This window comes from Berghia stephanieae, chromosome 4 (assembly GCF_034508935.2).
Source record: "Berghia stephanieae isolate SIO BIC M18660-M18661 chromosome 4, UCSD_Bste_1.3, whole genome shotgun sequence".
In the NCBI taxonomy this organism is placed as follows: domain Eukaryota; kingdom Metazoa; phylum Mollusca; class Gastropoda; order Nudibranchia; family Aeolidiidae; genus Berghia; species Berghia stephanieae.
Genome location: NC_088363.1, coordinates 73,069,247 through 73,091,143, shown reverse-complemented (window position 1 = coordinate 73,091,143; position 21,897 = coordinate 73,069,247). Strand labels below are relative to the sequence as shown.

Genomic DNA, 21,897 nt, shown 5'->3' with positions numbered 1-21,897 from the left:
AGTTTTGTCTTATGTTTGTTTTGCATCTAGAGACAAAAATCTTAAACTTGTCCCCTCTAGTAAAAGTAATATTAGAATATGAAAAAAAATCAGAAAAGTCTATCCTATCCAGACCATGTACCAATCTATAAACCTGAATTAAATCCCCACGAATTCTTCTATATTTCAAACTGGGTAAGTCAAGAAATTCTAACCTTTCCTTATAAGATAAATACTGTATTGTATAAATTTTTTGGTAGCTCTCCTCTGTACACTTTAAATACTAATAGATTGTCTTTTATATAATGGGCTCCAGATGCAATTTCCGTATTCTAGAATTGGTCGAACGAGCGATTTATACAAATATAAAATTGTGGTTTTATCAAGACTTATAAAGGTTCTATATATTATTCTCATCATTCTGTTTGCACGGCTTACACAATTATTAATATGTAAATCAAAATTCAAATGTGAATCAAAAGTAACTCCCACATCCTTTTTATAAGGCACAACGGAAAGTAGATTTGACATAGAAGTATCGGTAAAATAATTATGACATGGATTATTTTTTCCTATATGTAATACTTTACATTTCGAAACATTAAAATCCAAATGCCATGTTGTAGACCATTTGAAAAGTGAAAATATATCATTTTGTAGAATGTTATGATGTTCAGTTGTACAATAGATCTTTGTATCGTCTGCAAACAGTTTGCAGGCTGAATTTATGCCACATGGTGAAAACATTATATGTTCTAGCATTGGAGGATCAATTATCCCGCAAAGTTATAAGGGGAAAATGCTTCAACGTGATATGCGATAATGTTTTTTTATAAGGTTATAATATTTGATTTTTATAATGCCCTGTCATCCTCTTACGAACAAAATTGGCCTAAAATTCGTTTATTTGGTTATGTTTCACTTTGTATGATCCATGTGAAACTTTATAAATCCGAACTCTGTGATCAGCCATTTTAAAGAATTGAATATATATATATATATATATATATATATATATATATATATATATATATACATATATATATATATATATATATATATATATATATATATATATATAACTTAGAACCGAGATGTATTCTGCCAGTATCATGTAAACTACAATTGATTATTTGATCACGCGCATGTTCCCTATAATACGACCTTTGTAATTAGTGTTCTTTACTTATCTGAGCAGATTGATGGAGAGAGATTCTTTTTCTGCTTTATTGTCCTACTAATTGACATAGACGTTTAGATAAGATTAGGTAGTCACACTAAATTATATACTCTCCGAGCAGGCTGTATAGAACCAAATATCCGTGTCTTACGAAATAAAACGCCTGTTAGCATCAAGTTTTGTTCTAACTATCTTACAATACCCCTCATTGCCATAGCCACTCACTAATATTTGAGTCGAACATAATAATTTTGATTTAGAAATTTACTCTATGCTTTAACACGGGGCCACCAATTTGTAATCATTGTCATCCACTCGGTCAATGATTAATCCAATGTGACTTGACTTTTTTTTTTACAAGATAAGATACAACAACGCTATTCTGTCGACTAAGATTGATGATTTGATAACCCTGATATTCCCGGTCCATCTCTAGGGAAAGAATAATTTAGATAATCGAGAGGTGGCTTTCAATATTACTGTGAACTGTTAAAAAGAATAAAAATATGAATAAAACAACTTTTTAAAAAAGAAACAAAACTAAATGCTAATTACCGAACGCTCGGGCTCAAAACCCGTCTTCCAAAAAAAAAAAAATTTAAACAAAAAGAATTATTGACTGAAGAATTTTGAGCCCAAAACGTTCCGTGTTGAGTTCTTTGTTCTGTTTTGAAGCTGTTATATTCATTTTTCTTTATTGTATTACTTCCAGACGTCAACTGTGGCGACCCTCCAGTGAAGGAAGGCATCGAGCTGGTAGCCAACAACGGCACCAACCACCGCGCAGTCGCCTCATACCAGTGTTCCATCGGGTGGGAGTACATAGAAGGAGATATAAATCTGACATGCTCAGCTGACAGTCAGTGGCAAGGGAAGCTTTTGGTTTGTAAAAGTACGATTTTTATAAGAGGATTAATATATGGCAACCATTTAAACACTTTGTGTAAATCGTTAACGACTCCCAAGATATTGAATTACCATGTACAGATAAGTTGTTGCTACATTAAAGGTTTTCATGTGATAGCCGAGCGTAATTATGGGTCTTATTTAACATTTGTGTAATGGACGATGCAATCTTGTATTGGCTTAAGAATATTTCCATCACAATAATGAGACCATAACAATTTGGGATTACACATTTGTAAATAAGCTCGTAAAAGCAGACTTTAATAAATTGTCGATCGCCTTTTCTCAAGTAGGTAAAACTGGGAGAAATTAAGGTGCTCCCTATAAAGTAGTATGACCACATAGCTTGCCATTTTCCACTGATATTACACGTAAAGCCTGATTTTTTAAAAACACTCTTCGCCAAGAATTCACTCATTTATTTAAAATGCCAATGTGATATCTATTATCCATACTTCAACAAACTTCTGTCAAATTCTGATGATGCCCTCCACCAGGAGTGACATGTGGATCACCAAACGTCCTTGACAAGAGTGAAATGTCCAACACGTCCACAAACTTCGAGGGCGTGGCCACGTACACATGCCATTTGGGACACGAGCGTGTTGTGGGGAACTATTCACGTATGTGCCAGGCGAACAGGATCTGGTCTGGCACTGCTCTTGTCTGCAGCCGTAAGAATAACGACTAATTTATTTCCTTTTGAAATTTAAGTTCAGGATGTTTGAATTAAATTGTTATCCAATGCCATTGCAAATTCCAATAACTTAACATTTAGCCTACTTTGTTTATATTAGAGGATTACAGACACATATTCTTTTCAATGACTTGACTTGACTTGACTTAGATGCCTTTCGCGTCTCGACCGAAAGATCGGGTCGCCTTGGCTGTTTCCAGTATCTCCTGTGTGAGGTGTCTCCAATATTGCCGGTCCTCTGCTAGGGTTCTCAGATTTTCAAGGTCCCCTGCCGTTATGAGACTAATGCTTTGTCCAAGTGTTGTGAGGTTTTTGTTTAGGATCACGGGGAGTGTTGTGATCGGTCTTCCTCTGAAAAGGTTCCCGTGTTTTTGGAAGTATCCCGACATGGCTTGGTTTGCTGGTATGTTTTTGTCCCTGCGTAGTATGTGACCGAAAAGTTGCCATCGTTGTTGTAAAATGTCAAGGGAGATTGGTCTTTCTTTTGTGATCTTATAGAGTGATTCATTTGAGATCTTTTTGGGGTATTTGATGTCCAGTACCCTTCTTATGATGTTTCATATAATTCGTAAAAATAGAAGATAAACAAAAGACTTTACTTATTTCAAGTGTTATCTCATAAGATGTCGACTAGAAATGGTTCGCCATTCTTCTCGGTCTCGTACCAGTCTGTTTCATTTTTCACCTGTCATCTCAACACAGCTCTTGCTAACGTCTAGCCATGATCTTGGGGACGATCATTGGCCTCTTTTCCTCTACTTTTCCTTCAGGCGATTGAGTTTACAGATGTTGTTATACCGTTTTTAGTGACGAAGTTATTTCAATATCTTGCTCCTAATTATTTCCAATAATTTCGAGTGCAAGTTGAAATATTGCAGACTAACTCGTTGGCCTTTTTGTTTCCAGTTTATTCTTCCCATGCGTCGAAAACTCCACATTTCAAATCCATCTATTCGCCTTTCCATGTCCTTCCTCAGCGTACATGTTTCATGTTTCTGAGCTGTACATAAAATGATGCTATGATCTTTGATATTTGGATCTTGTCCGAAGTAAAGAGGGTTTGTTTTTTGTTGTTTGTTTTTTTTTCCAAAACGTTTTCTTGCTATTTCTATTCTGGTCCGGACCTCGTGAGCATTTGAATCATTTGTAACTACTCGCTGTCCTAAATAAGATCCAACTTGCTCTAGGCTATTTTCATCAACTTGTCCAATAGAAACAGCCTTTAGAACCGGTGTTCTTGTCATGGCCATCACTTCTGTCTTCTTTATATTCAAGGCTAACCCCATTTCCAAGCTGTTGGTTTTGACCTGACACTGATTCCTGCAGTCTTGCACAGTGTCATCAGTATATTTTAAATTATTGATATGTATTCCACCAATAAATAATCCCTGTAAATGTTCTGATTCACGGAGGATGAACTCTGTTTAAAGATTTAAAAGATATGGGGAAAGAACACAACCTAGTCCAACTCCTCGTTTGATATTGATGTAAGGGTGAATTTCTCCCTTTATTCTTATGGCTGCCTTCTGATGCCAATATAAATTTGTGATCAATCCTATATCTTTATCACCTATCCTAGATCTCTCAAGACAGATGATTATTTCTTCACTATGGACGTTTTCAAAAGCTTTTGTATAATCTATAAACATGCATATATTTCTTTCTGTGTTTCAGTTGACCTCTGCGTGGCACTATTTGTTACAAAATGTGTTTTATTTTTGCATTACTCTCTTATTTTACTTTCATAATCTATTTTTTGACAGTGACTAAAAGTTTGAAATGCAATGGCAATACCGATCGGTAGGTTAAGATGTATCAAATACCTGCAGTTTTAAGCCCGTTGGGCCAATAAATCATTATAATACAACATTGAACTCTCCTACTTCCACAGCTGTTATATGCAGCGAGCTTCCCTTGTATGCTGGTGCCCGATCTTGGACGCTAGAAGGGGGTATCATTGATGTGGACAACCATGAACCCTTTTTGTACCAGACCAAAGTATTTCATGAGTGTTTCTACCAGGACGACAATGCCAAAGGCACAGACCAGTGGATCCAAGAATGCGGACCCGACAAGCAATGGCAGGGAGGCGAACCAAAATGCGGAGGTAGGTATTTAAAACAAGAAAAGGGAGACATCCACGAACGAGACATAAGAGAACCAGCGAGATGCTGAGCTCTAGCTCTTCAATCTAAGACATCCACGATGCAAATCCTGATTTCATAAACCATTGACCTTTAACGGCGAGAGTTGGTTTTCTTGAAACCAAAAGTAATCATTTCTTTCATCAATCATCGAGTTATAAATGCAACGTTATCAAGTTTACCTGAATCGGGTTTCAATGAAGCCTGACCATTGTTAAGGCTCTCTTAGCGAAAATGAACGATCATTATTATATCAAGCCATGATTTAATCGTATCCCACCTGCAAAGAGTTAGCATGCCGTTTCTTGGAGATGTGCAATATATTTTTAAATCAATTTAAAAATAAAAGTCATTACAAGTTTTCAACAATTAAGTAATTGTGAACGACATCAGTTGATGCAATGTCACGTCAAATGTATAGATAGTATGCAGATGACGTCACTCAGGCCTTTGTTATTGTTTTTGCCATCCGCGTTTGTGAGTTGTTCTCACTAAACTGTATTAACCAGACTATAAAAGTTCATGGTTACACAGAGTTTGTGTGTTGGTCCGTTATCCTTCCGGATGGCAATGTTGTGAACTCCTTGGCCAAGCGCATTCTATCTATAGTCCGTTCCACAACCCGTGTTCACGCGTTGACGTTGATATCTTAACAACCTTCTGATGGGTTTTATTGATAATTTGCTCAAACACTTGAATTGTTAATGACTTTTTGTGGATGTTTTTGCATCGGTTACAGTACCACACTTTGGGATTTTTATTCTTTACGGTACATATTTCTGGATTAATAAATACATTTTTTTAACGAAGGGTCTGAGATGAGTGAACATTTGGATGGTTTACAATAGCAATATTATACACAATAAACTATGTTGTGATTACGATCACTGAACTCCTCGCATGCTTGGCCAGGGGTATACTTTTCACGAGATTCATGTGCACTACTCACTAACATTGCCTGGGTTCAATATGACATAGTAAATTGTTCATTTTGTACACACTTGACTTAACAAATAATTGTTACAATTAATAGTTAAAAGTCAGAGGCGTAGCTTCCTGCTGTGATTTCTACATTCATGGAAACTGATAATAATATGGATTAAACATACAAAAATTGTCAAAATGAGGAGTATAACACTGAAAACTTATAAGTATTTCTCCAGAGAGACGAAGCGCGCATGCGATGAATAGCAATACTTTTAACAGATAGCACACAACCAGGGACTCAAGAGTGGAGAGGTCTAATTAATATGTCAACTTAATTTTCATTTCTTGCATTAAAAAAAAATGCGGTTCCTTTAAACGGAAAGGTTATACCGTACAAAACATAAATGGTAAAGAAGTTTAAATTCAGTGATATTTCACATTATTACATTCTAAGCCCCCCCCCCCCCCCCTTGTCAGTAAACATAATTCAAAAAGAGCAGACATGTACAGTACTCGATAGGTGGCCAGTGGATTTTCGTGACATGTCTTGAGCGACCTTTAAGAGTTATCTTGCTCCACAGTTCGTCGGCGATTATATCTTTGTGGAAGGCATTTCTCCTCGTCCTATCGAAGACGGGGGTTAAACATTTGGAGGACCCCCTTTTTTTTTGGCATCAATGTCTTTGTCCAAAAACAAATTATAAGCACCTATTGGGCTGCTTGTGTTGTCCATTGTATTATATGTGCGTTGTCCACCAGGGTAGAGATAAATTATAAAACGCTATGAGCCTGTTTTCAATGGCGTGAAGTACAATATAAATTTCTCGAGTATTACACTATTTGAAAAAAACAAAAATATTTTCTAAGCTACGCCAATGAATGCAACTTGTTATGATTATTTTTTTACATGGGAAAGAGAGTAAACACATCATTACTGTAAACATTCTACCACATTTTATTGCAAACGTTGAAAAGCTCACAGGAATTCGGCATTGAGAGAAAGTGGTCTATCACTATCGGTATTCACAATTTGTAACGTCACTTAAAATATAAGCCCGCATGCAAAAAATCACATCACCAGATTTCTTAACTTTGGAGGAATTTGCGATATTCCGTGCGTACGGGGCCTGGAATAGATGATAACAAAAATACGGTTAATATCGAATAAATAAATATAATAAAGTCAAGCTGTCCAAAAATAAAATAGGATTGGGGGGCGAGCAGGATAAGAGAGCTCATTATAATGATGTCTGAAAACCGTGCGTCCCTATGGTGTATTGATACGCTCTTTGATTCACAGCACGAGCTAAATGAAGTCCGTGAGTACGAGTCGTCTTAATCTTAAGGAACATTTTGCATACAATTTCATCTGATCACCAAACAGTGATCCTGTAACTTGGTCTGTTAGATCTTGTAGACATTACTCCCCGTTAGATCAGCATCCTACCCAAATGGTAGTACATCGTAGCTGGTCGTTTAAAGCTACAGACCCTTGGATAAGGCTATGGATAAACATATGGCTATATACTATTTAGTAGTTTTCTTTCGTTTTTGTTTTGTTGTTTTTTCTTGGGGAGGGGGAGGGGGGGGGGGGGGGAAGAGGAGGTAAAGACCAGGTAGGGATACGGTCATGGTCAAAATGTAAAATAATGACACGGAGTTGAATCCGGAGGCGGTTACAGGTTTAGAAAGGTTAATCTATAATTGTATAATTGGCTTAGGTAGCTTAACACTGTAGTACGTACTATGTAATCAGTTAATGAATTGACGGCAGAGAATGACACAATGTTATCTATATCAGATCAGATCAATCCCGTTTGATCGATTGATCCATATGAAATCATCAATCAAATCGAGATGCACGCTGGTATTACTTTTTAAAAATAAAAACTCAATGGAGAACCTGCAATGTTTGCGGAGAAATAAAGGCTGCTAAGAACAGGTACTCATCTATTTTAATCATTATACATACTACTGTATTGTGAAAATTAACACAGATCGAGACTAATCTTTTAAGACACCAAAGATCAAAATCCGTCCGGTAAAAAAGTATGCAGGTGCGCCCAAATGAATCTGGCAACAGGGCGTTCAGATGGCGTTAAATGACCGATCATAATGCCCAAGCAGATTTTATAAATTAAAAAGTCAAATGACCAATCATTATGCCCAAGCAGATTGTATAAATTAAAAAGTCAAATGACCGATCATAATGCCCTAACGGATTTTATAAATTAAAAAGTCAAATGACCGATCATAATGCCCAAGCAGATTTTATAAATTAAAAAGTCAAATGACCGATCATAATGCCCAAGCAGATTTTATAAATTAAAAAGTCAAATGACCGATCATAATGCCCTAACGGATTTTATAAATTAAAAAGTCAAATGACCGATCATAATGCCCAAGCAGATTTTATAAATTAAAAAGTCAAATGACCAATCATTATGCCCTAGCGGATTTTATAAAAAATCACTTTAGTCAACGGGTCACAGAGTTACCCTAAATTTAAAAGAAAAACAAACAAACAACACCTTTGAAATTTGTTTTATAATTTTTAGATTAGCCAGTAATTCTGTGCTCGATGTCAAAAATTTTGATCCCCAACCCAATTTTTTGAAAAGAACAGGTAAACAAGTACTCATTTTAAGCCCCGATGTGAATAGAGCAAGAGAATATCTCGGTGTTTTGATTTTTTGTTTGCTTTTTCTTATTTGTGTGTGTGTGTGTGTGTGTGTGTGTGTTTAATTGAAATGAACTGTAGATTTTGCTATTTGTCCGTTGGGTAAGTCGTTATTCTAACCCAAAAAGCTGTCCCCCAAGACTTCACTTAAACCCATTTTTTTTCTGATGGAGAAAGGTGTCAGACCCCTCGGCTCCACCAACACCACACATGGATTCAAAACTAGTCAGTTTTTAACTAAGACGATTGCTCTTCCAAACCCCTTTCGAAGAATAGGAAATTGCAACATAAATTTACAACTGTAAGGCAAAAAACCCGGATCGATTCCCTATATTATGTCTGAATTATTTTCTGATACCCCCCCCCCCCCCAACCCCCTTCATACACCTCTACCACGAGGAATGCACTCAAATGTTTACAAAACATGATATTCAAATAATTTCAATTCATTACCAAAAAAAAAAAAAAAACAACAGATCTACAGGGTAAAAAATATAATCTGCCAAAACTAATACTTTACATTTGGTTGCCTCCCTGTCAGCCAAGAATTCCTGCCAGGGCAGGACAAAACCAAGTAATCCCATTCCAAGACACAATGACAGAAAGCAACTCGGAAAACAGATAGAGGGGAATAGAAGACACAGCAAGTGACCTCCAGCCCATTATCATAATGGGAGGTCTAATTACCTCATCCATTCAAAATATATATATTGGCTGTTGAACCTATTTAGAGATAGCGGAAACTATGCCTTTAGTTAAGACCTTTCTGTAGAGTATCAAGCAATCGTGTACTCGTGTGCGTTTATTATACTGAAGAAACCGAAAAGAAGAAAAGACAAACCCTTCTAAGTCTAAGCAATGATGTTATAATCCGTTGGTCTAAGTCAGCTACAAGTGCAAAACGGTCAAAAGAATTAATTACACTGTATTACCTCTATCCAACTCAACCTTAACCAGGCGGTTAGGGTAACTTGACCAGTTTCATTCCTATGCAAATTGTGAAGGACAGGACACTTTGCTCGAGGCAGAGAGGGAGGTGGGTGCTTATGGTAGGCCACTAAAAAATATTCAGATGATCACAATTGCACAATCCTAGCTAAAGTGTATCTAAAAATAGAATATACATGGGTTATTTGCATAATAATAAAAAGGTATGTTGATCATTTTGACCTCTTGTGGATAACTTACCTTGAATATAATTATCTTGGTATGGTCATTTAGGGGTTGTGGTAGCTCAGTAGTAGAGGAATACTTGCTTTAGAAGTAAAGGAATAAGTATCGGTTCCGGGTGCTTTCGATAAATTGTAGTAGTAGTATAACCCTTCTGTCCACCCAGCAATGATTTGTTGACCGTGTCGGTTAGATCTGACAGAGTATTTTTCAATTTTTAAAAAATGTAATAGCTTCGTATCCAAAGAGTATGTATCGTGGATTCGACTCCCCATGGCCGCAAAAGCTTTTACTCTCTATTGTCCTATGGTATTTCTCTACTCACTTTATTTCTTGTTATTATCCCAAGGGTAGCAGTTAAAGTATTTGTCATTCAGACCCATTAGGCTCTTGGAGCCGGAGTTTATCCCAGTTTCTATAGCGTGAATCGGACAATAGCAATTGTAACCCTTTATTATAGGACAAATGGATTTGCGGCAAACGAAGTATTACATGTAGCGTCACCAGAGACTACGAAAATCAATTGAAATTCTACATTTCAAAGAACTTGTTTTTATTTTAAAGGGATTTACGGTATTGCAACACATTTGGGTTAATTCAGCGCAAATAAAAAGGAAGTAAATGGGATGGCCAAATATTCTAAAAGTTAAATACAGGGGACTGGTTCAAATAGGGAACAGATTATGTAGATTTCAAGAGCATACTATCAGTGTACTTTGTGATCACCTAAAAGTCTCATCCAGACATAAGCTTATCTCCACACCCCCCCCCCCCCCCACCCCCGCCCCTTAGAGAAACACACTCATATGCTTAAGTTTATATATGTTCGTAGACAACAGAGAGATTATTTACAAGGGGAAAGTATCATATTCCTTAAACTATGCATTTGACTGTTTTCCTCCCAGCAAAGGACCCGAGCCAGGACAAATCTAAGTAATCTCATTCCAAGAAAAAGACAGAAAGCAGATTGGAAAAGATACAAGAAGATATAATTAGAATGCACAGCGAGTGATCTCCCTATCCACTTAGAGAGGACAAAAAGACCCATCCAGTCTCTAAGAACTGTAATCTGTTTATCTCAGTCCGCGTGAATCATAGTCCTGCAGTATTTGATAATGATGCGATTCATTTTATCCCCTTGTCATAAACGATGTGGCCAAAATTGGCCTCTTGATTAAGGTGAATGCTTATAATAGATATTGTGATCTGTTTTCTTCACACCTTCCCCTCCCCCATCCAGCAAACAGTGAATTCAAGCGGAGCGTATTTGAACCAGAACCAGAGGAAGCTCCTGGTTCATGGGCTGTTGGGCTCACAATCTTTTCTGTGATCATCTTTATCATTGTTATTTTCATCATTATGGATTTGGAGACCATGAAGAAACATTCCAAATACATGAAAGCCAATCTTAGAAATTTCAGGTACGTAAACCAGCGTTTCGACGTTTGCTTGAGTGAATTGAAAAGAAGATACAGGTGAATAAAAAAGGACGCTATCCTTCTATAGATGTCAACGGAGGTTGTTTCATATACAACATTAATTAGGTCGTGAAGAATTTTATAGAAGTGTAAGCATGTTTCAAAACGAAAAAGTCCTCAGAGCCATTAGGCCCATGGAGCCGTAATTTATCCCAGTTTCTAACGTGAAACTGACTGACTGACCTAATCCTCTTAGGGCCTTGAGGCACATAGGGCATCCACCAGACATCTCCATTTTTTTGCGATCGGCTGCTTTTGCGGTGGCCGTGTTCCAGGACAGGCCTGCTTCCTTTAATTCTTTCTCCATGGTCCTTCGCCAGGTTTCTTTGAGTCTTCCCCGCTTTCTCTTAATCTGGTCGGGGGCGTCCTTTCGGCTTTGACCATTCTGGTCCGCTTCTCTGCTGCCGCCGATTGTGGATTTACGTCTGGTTTCTGTTTCTGTAACAGTTTGCTTTTTATGAGGTGGGTTGTTAGCCCTACGCTCAACCCCCATTCCTGGAGGGCCGATGGATTACTCTTCGTCTGATCTCTCTCTTTTTTTCTCTTATTGAAGGTCCAAGATACGCAAGCCCTCCCACCACGACAAGGTGATAACGATAACTTGAAACGGACAACAGCAATTGTTCAGTACCATTTGGTTGGGGTGCTAGCAATCCCAAAGTACTTTCCACAACATCTGACAGACGCTAGGTGGGTCAAAAAAAAATCTTGGCTGCACCCGGGATCGATCTCTTTGCGCTCTACTTATGAGCTATCAACACCCCCCCCCCCCCCCCCCCCATGTTTCAAACGCTAAGTATTAAAATCAATGCTCAATCTTGTTATCTTATCTAATATCTTTACAATGTATTCATTTATAATTTTTTTTTTTAACATCAGACGAATGGTGCTTAGGCGATGGAAAAGAATACGCCATGCAGTCCATGTAAAAACGACTTCTCTGAGTGATATCCAGGTCAAGGAAAGAGAGGCAAATGAGACTGACATCACAACAGATGATGTACAAGAATTCCCAGGCGACAACGATAATGGGTCAGAGTTCAACTTCTCCACTGGATCAGCATCAATGCCCTCTACCCCTAAAACTGTGACTTCTTTTGTGTAATGAACTATCAACATTAGTGACATTCTTTAAGCAACAAAATGGATGCGACATTAGGATTACGTAGGGCAGGGGGAAGGATCCCAATACTATACGTCACCTTCACGACATTTGTACTTTGTATAGCTGTAAAGTAAATCTCATCTCACTTTACCGTTATTGAAAATTAAACTGTACTGTCATAACGTTGGCAATGGAGTAAACCCACTTAAGCTATTACTCATGGCGAAACAACCGAGATGGGGAAAATTGAGGAACTATGGATTTTGACATTTCCCCTCGTGGCTAAAGTACACCAGCCAGGGTTAGAAAATTTTTTATTCCGGAATAAGAACTGAGACCGAAGGGCAAATCAGATAAGGAAAGATAGAAAACAATGCAAAAGTGAAGTAGTAAGCACACCCTGAGAAAGACCAAAAATAGACCATTAGAAATACATATGTGAAAGAAATATTATTAAAGGATATAATTTAACGATAAAATAAACAGCAGAAACATCGCTTATTTTATTCTACAAAATCGTCTTTATTGCATGTTTTAAAAGAATAATAAAGCCAGTGCAATGGAATGGTTGCTATACATGATTGACTTGCGTTTTAAATAATTCAAGGCCATTACAAAATGTTAAATAATTACAAAAATACATTTAAAATATATATATATAACTTACAGATCATGCATCTTTTAGATCATTATTGTTGTGAAGCATACATGACACCTAATAGAGACAAGTTTCCAATCTAACCATTTACCAGTAAGGCTGAATTTTTTTTCAAGTCGCGCTAATTTCTATCATCATTTATTTGGTTACAAATACAATTTATTGGCAGACTCAACCATTTCAACAAACTGACATTAACAGCCATGCCTAATTTAAATTACTGATATTGCATAGAGATGAAAATGTATGGGACCAAAGCGTAGCCTTCGTTTACATATAGACCGACCCTAGGACTTCCCCTTTGATCCCATATATAGAATAGTGCATCGCCTTTAAAGTGAAGTGTCTTTAATAGTGCTCAAGGAAACAAATGATCCCAGTGGTTGAACTATTGAATACAACTCACGATTTTTTTTTTCTTAAGCAGTCTTAGACTTTTGACATTAAATTCTTTAATTATTACCAGGTTATGAGTTTACGCAAGATACATACATCCAATGCATCATTTGCTCTATTCTCTGACTAGAAATGGCAAGATATAAATAATATCTTGTAATGTTTGAGTGATCCTCTTCCCCTCCTCGTTTAGCAGAGGATTAATCTATATTATCTAATTACACTTGAAAAATACATTGCAACAATTGTAAATGGAAATATATGGGAATCTATTAAAAGAAATCAATACTAGCAAAAAGTAAACCATATAATCTATTTTTTAAAAGTATGAAATGGAAGAAAAATACTTTAAAACTGTTATGTACATGACTTATTAAAAAAATTCATGAGGGAGAAAACAATTGTGAACAGCTAAATATCTCAGATCATATGTCTATAAGTTCAAAAATGCATTTTGACATCCTTTTTTAAAATGAAAAATGAAAGAAAAAAAAAGGTGCAAGCAATAAAAAATGTAAAAATTCATATAAAAAATGCAATAGAATAGATAATGTAAGGAGGTTAGTGTGTCTCGGAAACCAGCACCTGAAATACAAACAGAAAAGAAAAAAGAAAAAAAAAACAACTGAATTAAATGTCAAAAAACAAAACGAAAAGAAAGAAAGTTAAGAAATATGTGAAGGAGAAATAATAAATAAATAAGTAAATAGCACGAGCAGCTGTATAGCGCTTTACACCTACACCACACACTACTTATACTCAAACATCACATAATGTGTTTAACTAAAGGTTCATGATGATTTTCTAAAAAAATGATTCATGTACATGTTTTGGCATTTTATCACACCAAATGGGACCATTTTATAAGTGACGACGACTTGGTATTATTGTCATTGTCTTATTTTGTAACAAATCAAGCAATGTGGACCAAATGTTTGTAACAACACGAGTGATGAGGATTGCATTTTTGGCCCTGTGTTAATTCCTTGGTTATGGCACTGTTTCACTAATTTCCTCATCCGAGTGAGGCTGAAATGAATACCTGATTATAGACAGTAATAGTCATTGTAAAATTGCTAGGATAAACAAGATATCTAACAAGCAATTTGCTGTGAATAAAATGGAATTAGGCTCCAATTGTACTGCTTGGGTAAGAAGGGGGGGGGGGGGGGGGGGGAAATAAATGGAGCAGAGTGAAAGTCTCTCTATTACTTATACTAAACTAAGTTGTACAATTACAAAGCAATTCATACAAATGCGTGAAATGAAACAAATCAGTTGGGTGTCTGTGATTTTGCCATTCTACTCCCAAATTAAGGAAAGCATGATTCATATTGCCGGCATTTTATTTAGAATTAAAGGTCTGACTTACCATGAGAGCGAAATTTGACTAAAAAGAGCAAAGTACGGGATGACAACAATTTGAATGAACGAGTACCCAAATGATTGGCTACAAAAAGTGATAAATATTGTAAGAGTGGTACTACATAAGGAGCTTTAATCAATCCAGACCTGTCCACTTGACATTTTATAATATTGTAGTTGTCATGAAGAACAATATACCTAGCTTTAATAACTACGAATCTGCCACAAACAGGTTTATATGTCTTTAACATTTTCTTGAATTTTAGGTGTATGTATTATTCTGAAGTTGGAGCCAATAAGTCATAGTTGTTCCAAATTTTCGCGCTAGTAGATCCATTGCTGAGAAATGAACATTTTGTTCCAGGTGGCTTGCTGTCTGAATAATTGAATAATCGTTAAGCGCAATGAGCAAACCATGGAAATGTGCAACATAAAAATGCATATTTACTCATATCATCTTGTATTCTACAAGTATCACACACGATAATGCAATATCTCATTTGTTTAGGTAGTATGTCTAAGGCCAGCTCGCTTCACTAATATTTTGAATTAAAGGAGAAAGCCTGAATACCATGTCAAATTTTTCTCCTTTGAAGGTCACACAAACTGACAAACCATTGCTTTAAAAGCACAGTGCTTCTATTTTGTAAAAGACAGGATTATATAATTTACTTAAGTAATATTTTCTAACCTTTCAGCTCTCCTTAATAGAGAAGTTAATCTCAACACACATTACTGATTTTCCATCATAGCTGACGGTGGTTTTAAAGTAATAATTGCCACCAGGGATGTCGTGAATTTTGGCTTTAAACCCTGATCTCAACATCTTGTAAGAACCCTGTTGGGAAAAGGAAGCAAATTAATGAGTAAAGAATAGAAAAACTTGGTTTAATCAATTAATCGATACCAACTAAAAGAGCGCTTGGTGACAACATTGAAAAACAAAAGATACAAAATCATATATAAAAATCTAAAATCGCACATTCTTTAATCCTTCTTAAACAACTGCTGCAGCATTAAGATACGAGTACTTTCTTATCTAGAAATGCTGTCATCAAAGTCTAGAGGTGCCTAAATGAGTCAATAAAACGTATAGAAAATGAAGGGAGTAAAAATGACTCTTATAAAATATACAAAGTAAACCACGTTTCGGCCTTGCATTCTTTAGGTAAACAAGAAAAAATAATATGTTATATTACATCGACGTTAGAGTTAAAATACTATAGGTAAAAATGTGTGAGCGTGAGTGTACAAAGGAAGGCGAGAGAGAGAGAGAGAGAGAGAGAGAGAGAGAGAGAGAGAGAGAGAGAGAGAGAGAGAGAGAGAGAGAGAGAGAGAGAGAGAGAGTGAAATGAAGTTGTAATAAGATGAATGTAAACCAAGATCAAAACTATATAAATCAATCATAAGATAAGGGGAATGGAGGCAGAAGAGAGTTGTTATTAAAGAATACTAGACGGCAATAGTGTTATCATTGACCCCGACCAACCGGGTTAAGAAATTTATTTAATAATTTTTTGGGTTTTTTTTTTCTTCTCAAATATATTTTTTTTTTTATTTTACCTATTTAAACCTATCTCTTTTACCCAGTTAGGTCAGCCTAGTCTTACCTTTATTTTAAAGATAACTTTGAAACACACTCTTCCTCTGCTCCCCCCCCCCCCCCCCCCCCCTCAACTTAAAAAAAAATAATTTATCCTATATCTTAACATGGCAGGTAACAGGTCAATAATTATACTACGGCCGTCTAGCATTCTTTAATAACACCCCCCCCCCCCATCTATGATTGATTTATATAGCTTTGATCTTGGTTTACATTTCATCTCATTGTTGCTCTTTTTCTCTTGCATGCACAAACACACACACATTATTATCTAAAATGCCAATGTAGCATAACATATTTCCTTTTCTTGTTTACCTGAAGAAGGCCAAAGGTCAAAACGTTGTTTACTTTGTTTTGTATCTTTTATAAGAGTCATTTTTACTCCCCTTAATTTACTGTCATCAAAGACTTAGACTTTTTAAGCTCGTCATAAAGCATATTAAACAGTATTATTTATAAATGCTGTATGTAAAATTGTTCCATTGACACCCACCTTTGATTCATTACAAAAAAAAAAATATCATTTTCACCTTGTGATCAAATAAATGGACAATAAGAATGCAAAAGAATTTTTTTAATGTGCAGTGATGGCAATGGTTGTAGGAATAACGTTGTGGTGTGGTAATTTGGGTGATAACGGTAATGATAATCATGCTGAAATGGTGGTGGTGATGATGACCTTATGGGAGTGGTATAGTTCATTTATGTTAACAGGATTTACGATGTTTAGAACGCGATCGGGTAATTTCTGCTCCAGTAAAAAGAAAAACAATGTGTTGGTCATAAGATGGTATATCTACACTTGAAAGCACCCAAGAAAATGGAAGACAAAGGGGACAAGTTCAAATTGGAACAACCAGTACACACATGTAATTTATCAATAAACCTAAAATCCCATCCAGAAACATGCACATAATCCTGCTGGGTAGTGATGCACTCAAATGCTTACAAAATTTCAAAAACTAAAAAACAGAATATACCATAGAGATGATATACGAGGGTGAGTCAGAAAGAAATGGGACTCTGCATATTACTTTAAATTACAAATTGAATCAATACCATGCATTATACCTCAAATTAAAGCTTGGCATTAGCCAAGTAGAATGCTACTTCTCAACATAGTCTCCGCCTCTTCCAATAACAGGATATAATAATACATCGGTCATTGACCCTCTTAAAATATAATATTATCGGACATCAACTGCATACACCTTGATGGGACTAATCAGAAAGTATTTCCGTGACACTTGGCAGCTCTGTTCAAGAACTATTTGCAACATTCAGAGTTGACAGTGGCTACCTGTGGTAGGAAATCAACGAAGATTACACCTCTAATGTCCTAAAACACTGTTGGCATAATTTTCCCAGCTGATTTATCAGCTTTGAAGATTTTGGTCTTTGGGGATGAGGGGTGTCGCCATTCCAACGAATCTCTTCCACTCAGGTGCCTGAGTTTTATAGACTTAACCAGTGCGTTTCTTCTTTGAAAACAAAAAATTCAATGACAACTTTCAGTTGCCGATGGACATCCATGGGGGCAGCCATTTTGAACTGTCATCACTTTGTCAAAATTTTACAGAATTAAAAGTTTTAACTTTTCGTTTAAAAAGTACATGAATAAGTTTAATTGAGTCAAACATGACGTCACATGAAAAGTAATGAACTCAGTAGGAAATTTGTCCCATTACTTTTTGACTCACCCTCTACAAGGAATAAAATATCTCACGAAAAAAAAGGAAAAAGGGTACAGATGGCTGAGTGGATAAGGCACGGAATTAATGTAACACCCATAGGTCCCAGGCTCAAGCTTCCCCGGTGACATCTTGTTTTTTTTTTCCCTGAGCAAGAAATTTAGTCCTTATTGCTCACTTTTCAAGGGTCTCCCGCGTTATGTCATTCTTTTCTCAAGACTAATTTCCATTGAATAAACAGAATCTTATTTCACTGTTTCTCTCCAAACTAAGGACCCCAGTCAAAGTTTAGTTTAGAAAATAAAAACAGATATAGGGATGTCTAAGCTCTCACATACTAAAATATAAATCTAAGTATGCTGCAATCATATCCATCCATCCATTACTATAAGTGGATCATCCATTTATCTATTCTGTAATTGTCATTACAAACATCAAAGTCTAAAATTAAAATATGAGCAAGCTAAACAAATTGCATTTCAGATAGAAAAAAACAAATTTTTTTTAAAAGGGGGGAGAAAAAGAAAGAGAAAAATCAAATAAGATATCTTTCATTATAAGATATAGAGCACTCTACAAAGCAGATTTTCTCTCGTCAAATGCTTGAAAGCAACTAAATACCAAACAAGACAAACTTACCTTTTGAAAAGGACACTTGCAAGGCATACCATATTTGACAAATGGCTTGGGACACTGAGCCTCCTCCAATTGTTCACATATGTCATCGTAGCTACAAGATCCAATTCCATCAACACATGGAACTGTAATCCAAAAGGCTTCAGTAAGCTCCTTCTTTAGAGTCACATCCACCTATTAAAAACAAGGCATTAAAGGGGGGTAAAAAGCGGTGAAATCATGAAAATAAAAAACAATTTCAATCAAGGCAAACTGCACAAAATTGTAATTGGTTGCAACTCACTTAAATCGAAATATGTTATAAATACATTACCCTTCATACCTTTCTTAGTTTTTAATTTTTGTACATCACTAAAGTAAATTTAGTCCCATGTCTGAACAATTATTGAAAACTACCCTGTTATCAGATTTAACCATTCTGATTGAAACCAAAATTTGTTTAAAAGTAATTAAAGGCTCTATCAAAGATGGCAAAGATCACCTAGTCTGAAGGATTTAGAGCCTACTCTCACTAATCCAGAGACCAATCAATGCATACCTAATGACCATACAAGTAATAATTATGGAGTGTTGCTAATAGTGTTGATTGATTATGATGTTATGGTGGCAATAGTGATAATGATATGATGTGGTGGTAGGATTAGAAGTTATGATGATTATGACATATGCTAGTGGTGCTTAAATTCATATCTGACAAAAAAAAAATGTCCTAAATCACCAGCAATCTAGCAAACTTTGACCGGCGCCATTCTTGTAACAGACCTACCATATTTCAAGTGGTCTAACTGTCTTTGCGATTGTCAGAGTTGGATCAACCTGTATTTGTGATTGACAGATGGGGGCCTACCTTTTTTTGCCTCGTCGCTACGCTGTCAAGAGAAAACAATAGTGGATAGATATATCGAGTTGTGTGATGTTTTCCAACTTTCAAGACTGAACCTTTAATTGATACGCATTGCTTGTCGTTTAACTTTAAACTGAATTCTGTCCTTGTTAAGACACCCAAACATTATTAATGTGGCTATGGACAGTCTCAAGCCTGTATAAACGCAGAGAGGAAATAGATCTGCTATGAGAACAGAAATGTGTGGTGGTAGAGCGGTAGGTCTGCTATGAGAACGGCACCCTTCAATCTCTGACAAGAAGGACCAAGTATTAAGTAAACAGAAGCAACAATATAATAAAAGGTAAAAATACAAGCATGATAATCATTTCGCACCTTAAGCGGAGCATCAATATTCTCTTTCAAAGTGCCAGCAAATTGGAGATATACAGTCCCAGGGAACTGAAGAGGATCAGGGCCGATACTCAGGCTTGAAACATTGAGGAGTGACGGACTGCTGTCACATTTCTTCCACTTGAAGGAATGAAGAAGCTTTGGAGCAAATGTGAGCTGAAAAAAAAAGTTACCAAAGCTGAAATAAAGTAGTCAATCAAAATCATTATAACTATACAAGATGAGTTACCCAATGTTGTTTGATGTAAATACTAAATCATATATATCATTAATAATATTTGATATATTGCCGGTATTCACAAATAGTGCTTAGAGGTGCTTTACAGATTCATTCATTCGACTACAAAATCACCACAATGGTCCCACACATATGTATCTTATTCGAAGTTCAACTAGAATCACGATAGACAGAATGAAAAAGATTTTTAGATGAAGTCTGGTAGACTTTCACATTGTCAGGTTTTTAGTGGTAAAGAATTCCATACGATTGGAGCCAAAAATGCAAATTAAAACCTGTCTCAGCAAACTTTTTTCTTGGGATGTTTTTATCCATAAGCAAAGAGCTGGCGGATCGCAGAAATTGAGTTGGTTTATATTCCCTCACAAGGCATTCAGGTGATGTTTGGTGAAGGCAAATTTAAGATCTTGTATTGGATTCTTTTCTCTATTGGAAGCCAGTGTATTGACTAAAGGACAGGTGTTATATGAATATGATCCCAGGGCTTTGTCTTTGTAACTATGCGAGCAGCTTTGTTTTGCATCAACTGTAGTCTGTTTACCAATGTTTTTGGTAGGCTGTACAGCAGAGAGTTACAATAATCCAAGCGGTTGGTAACAAGGGCATGGAAAAGTATTTTATTTTTATATGTTTTGTCATCATTGTGATCTCGTATTCTGTCATTTGAAGAGCGATATGAACCGCCTGACAGCACTTTATTTTTATTATGTGTGTGTGCGTGTCTAGATGAGTGTTAAACAGAAATCAAGGTTTCCAACGCCATTGGAATTTTAATAACTGATTCGCTGAAGGACAATTGGTCAATGAGTATATTCTTCCCTTACTTTCTGAATACAATCAACGGGAGGCCTTCTGGAAGCTCCTACTCCTACATCCCCAGTATTTTTGTTCTAGCAGGGGGCAGGGGGCTTGAGAGGGGGGAAACTTGTTTTTATAATGTTCTAGTACTAGTAGTAGGGGGTTTGGGAGGGGGGGGGGAGACTAAAAAAAATAGTTTCTTGTTTCCCTCCTCCCAAACCCCCTGGCCCCTACTAGAACATTATTAAAAAACAAGAATACTGGGGATGTAGGAGTAGGGTAGGAGCTTTCGGAAAGCCTCCCCAATCAGCTGTTTTGTTGAATTTAAGCTTGTTGCTTATCATCCATGATTAAATTATATCTACTAGTAGTACTAGTACTAGACATGCTGCGAGACACTCTTTATCAAAGTGGAGGTAGGTTTTGACTAGAGCCAATCCACTTAAAATCAAAAGACGCGCCATGTCCACAAAATTGTTATATAATAAATACGATTAAAACTTTCCAAATTCAGATCTAATAATAATGCATTCCATAGTATGTGACGGTTATTCAGGTGACAGTCAGTTAGTTATTCTAGCTTCTAGAGTAAGAAAGTGGAGTAGGTTACGGTTACCTTTGCCTTAGCAGTCCCATCAAGGTTTTTGAAGTATTCAACGATTCTGTGGTGACTTAGCCATGAATTTGCGCTTGAGTCTGGCAGACTATTTCGAATTTCTTCGAGGTTCTGTTGATTGATGCCAACGCCAACACGTAATATCTTCTGAACATTTGTTGGTACCACCAGTGAATCCACAAGATTCACACAGACCAATGGAACAAAAATGATCGTAAGAGAAACAATATTCATGGTCATATAGGGGATGGAACGAGTTTAACTTTATGTAGTATCAAGCAGCAAGAGGTAATCCGAAAGGCCCCACCACTAGACTAGACAAATAATTTTGCGCAACAATCGGGAAAAGACGCGTTGGGCTTGATCGAGGCTGTCGGCTTTATTTCCTTATGC

At 36.4% G+C, this 21,897-nt stretch overlaps 2 protein-coding genes across 2 annotated transcripts in view; one reads left to right on the top strand and one right to left on the bottom strand.

Annotated features, from left to right (window-relative positions):
* Window positions 1-12,842, top strand: part of LOC144971190 (CUB and sushi domain-containing protein 2-like) — a 22,097-nt gene extending 9,255 nt beyond the window's left edge. The window contains exons 7-11 of the mRNA XM_078911687.1: window positions 1,872-2,051; window positions 2,563-2,739; window positions 4,654-4,869; window positions 10,924-11,104; window positions 12,041-12,842. Of these exons, the coding sequence (XP_078767813.1) occupies window positions 1,872-2,051; window positions 2,563-2,739; window positions 4,654-4,869; window positions 10,924-11,104; window positions 12,041-12,266 (980 nt within the window). The 3' untranslated portion in view covers window positions 12,267-12,842. The remainder of the gene's footprint in view (window positions 1-1,871; window positions 2,052-2,562; window positions 2,740-4,653; window positions 4,870-10,923; window positions 11,105-12,040) is intronic.
* Window positions 12,746-21,897, bottom strand: LOC144971191 (ganglioside GM2 activator-like). Its single transcript, XM_078911688.1, has 5 exons — window positions 21,505-21,897; window positions 19,835-20,008; window positions 18,619-18,789; window positions 15,377-15,523; window positions 12,746-13,905 (listed from the first exon to the last, which is right to left on the bottom strand). Exons 1-4 carry the CDS (start codon window positions 21,742-21,744, stop codon window positions 15,380-15,382), a joined length of 729 nt encoding a protein of 242 aa, XP_078767814.1. The 5' UTR covers window positions 21,745-21,897; the 3' UTR covers window positions 12,746-13,905; window positions 15,377-15,379.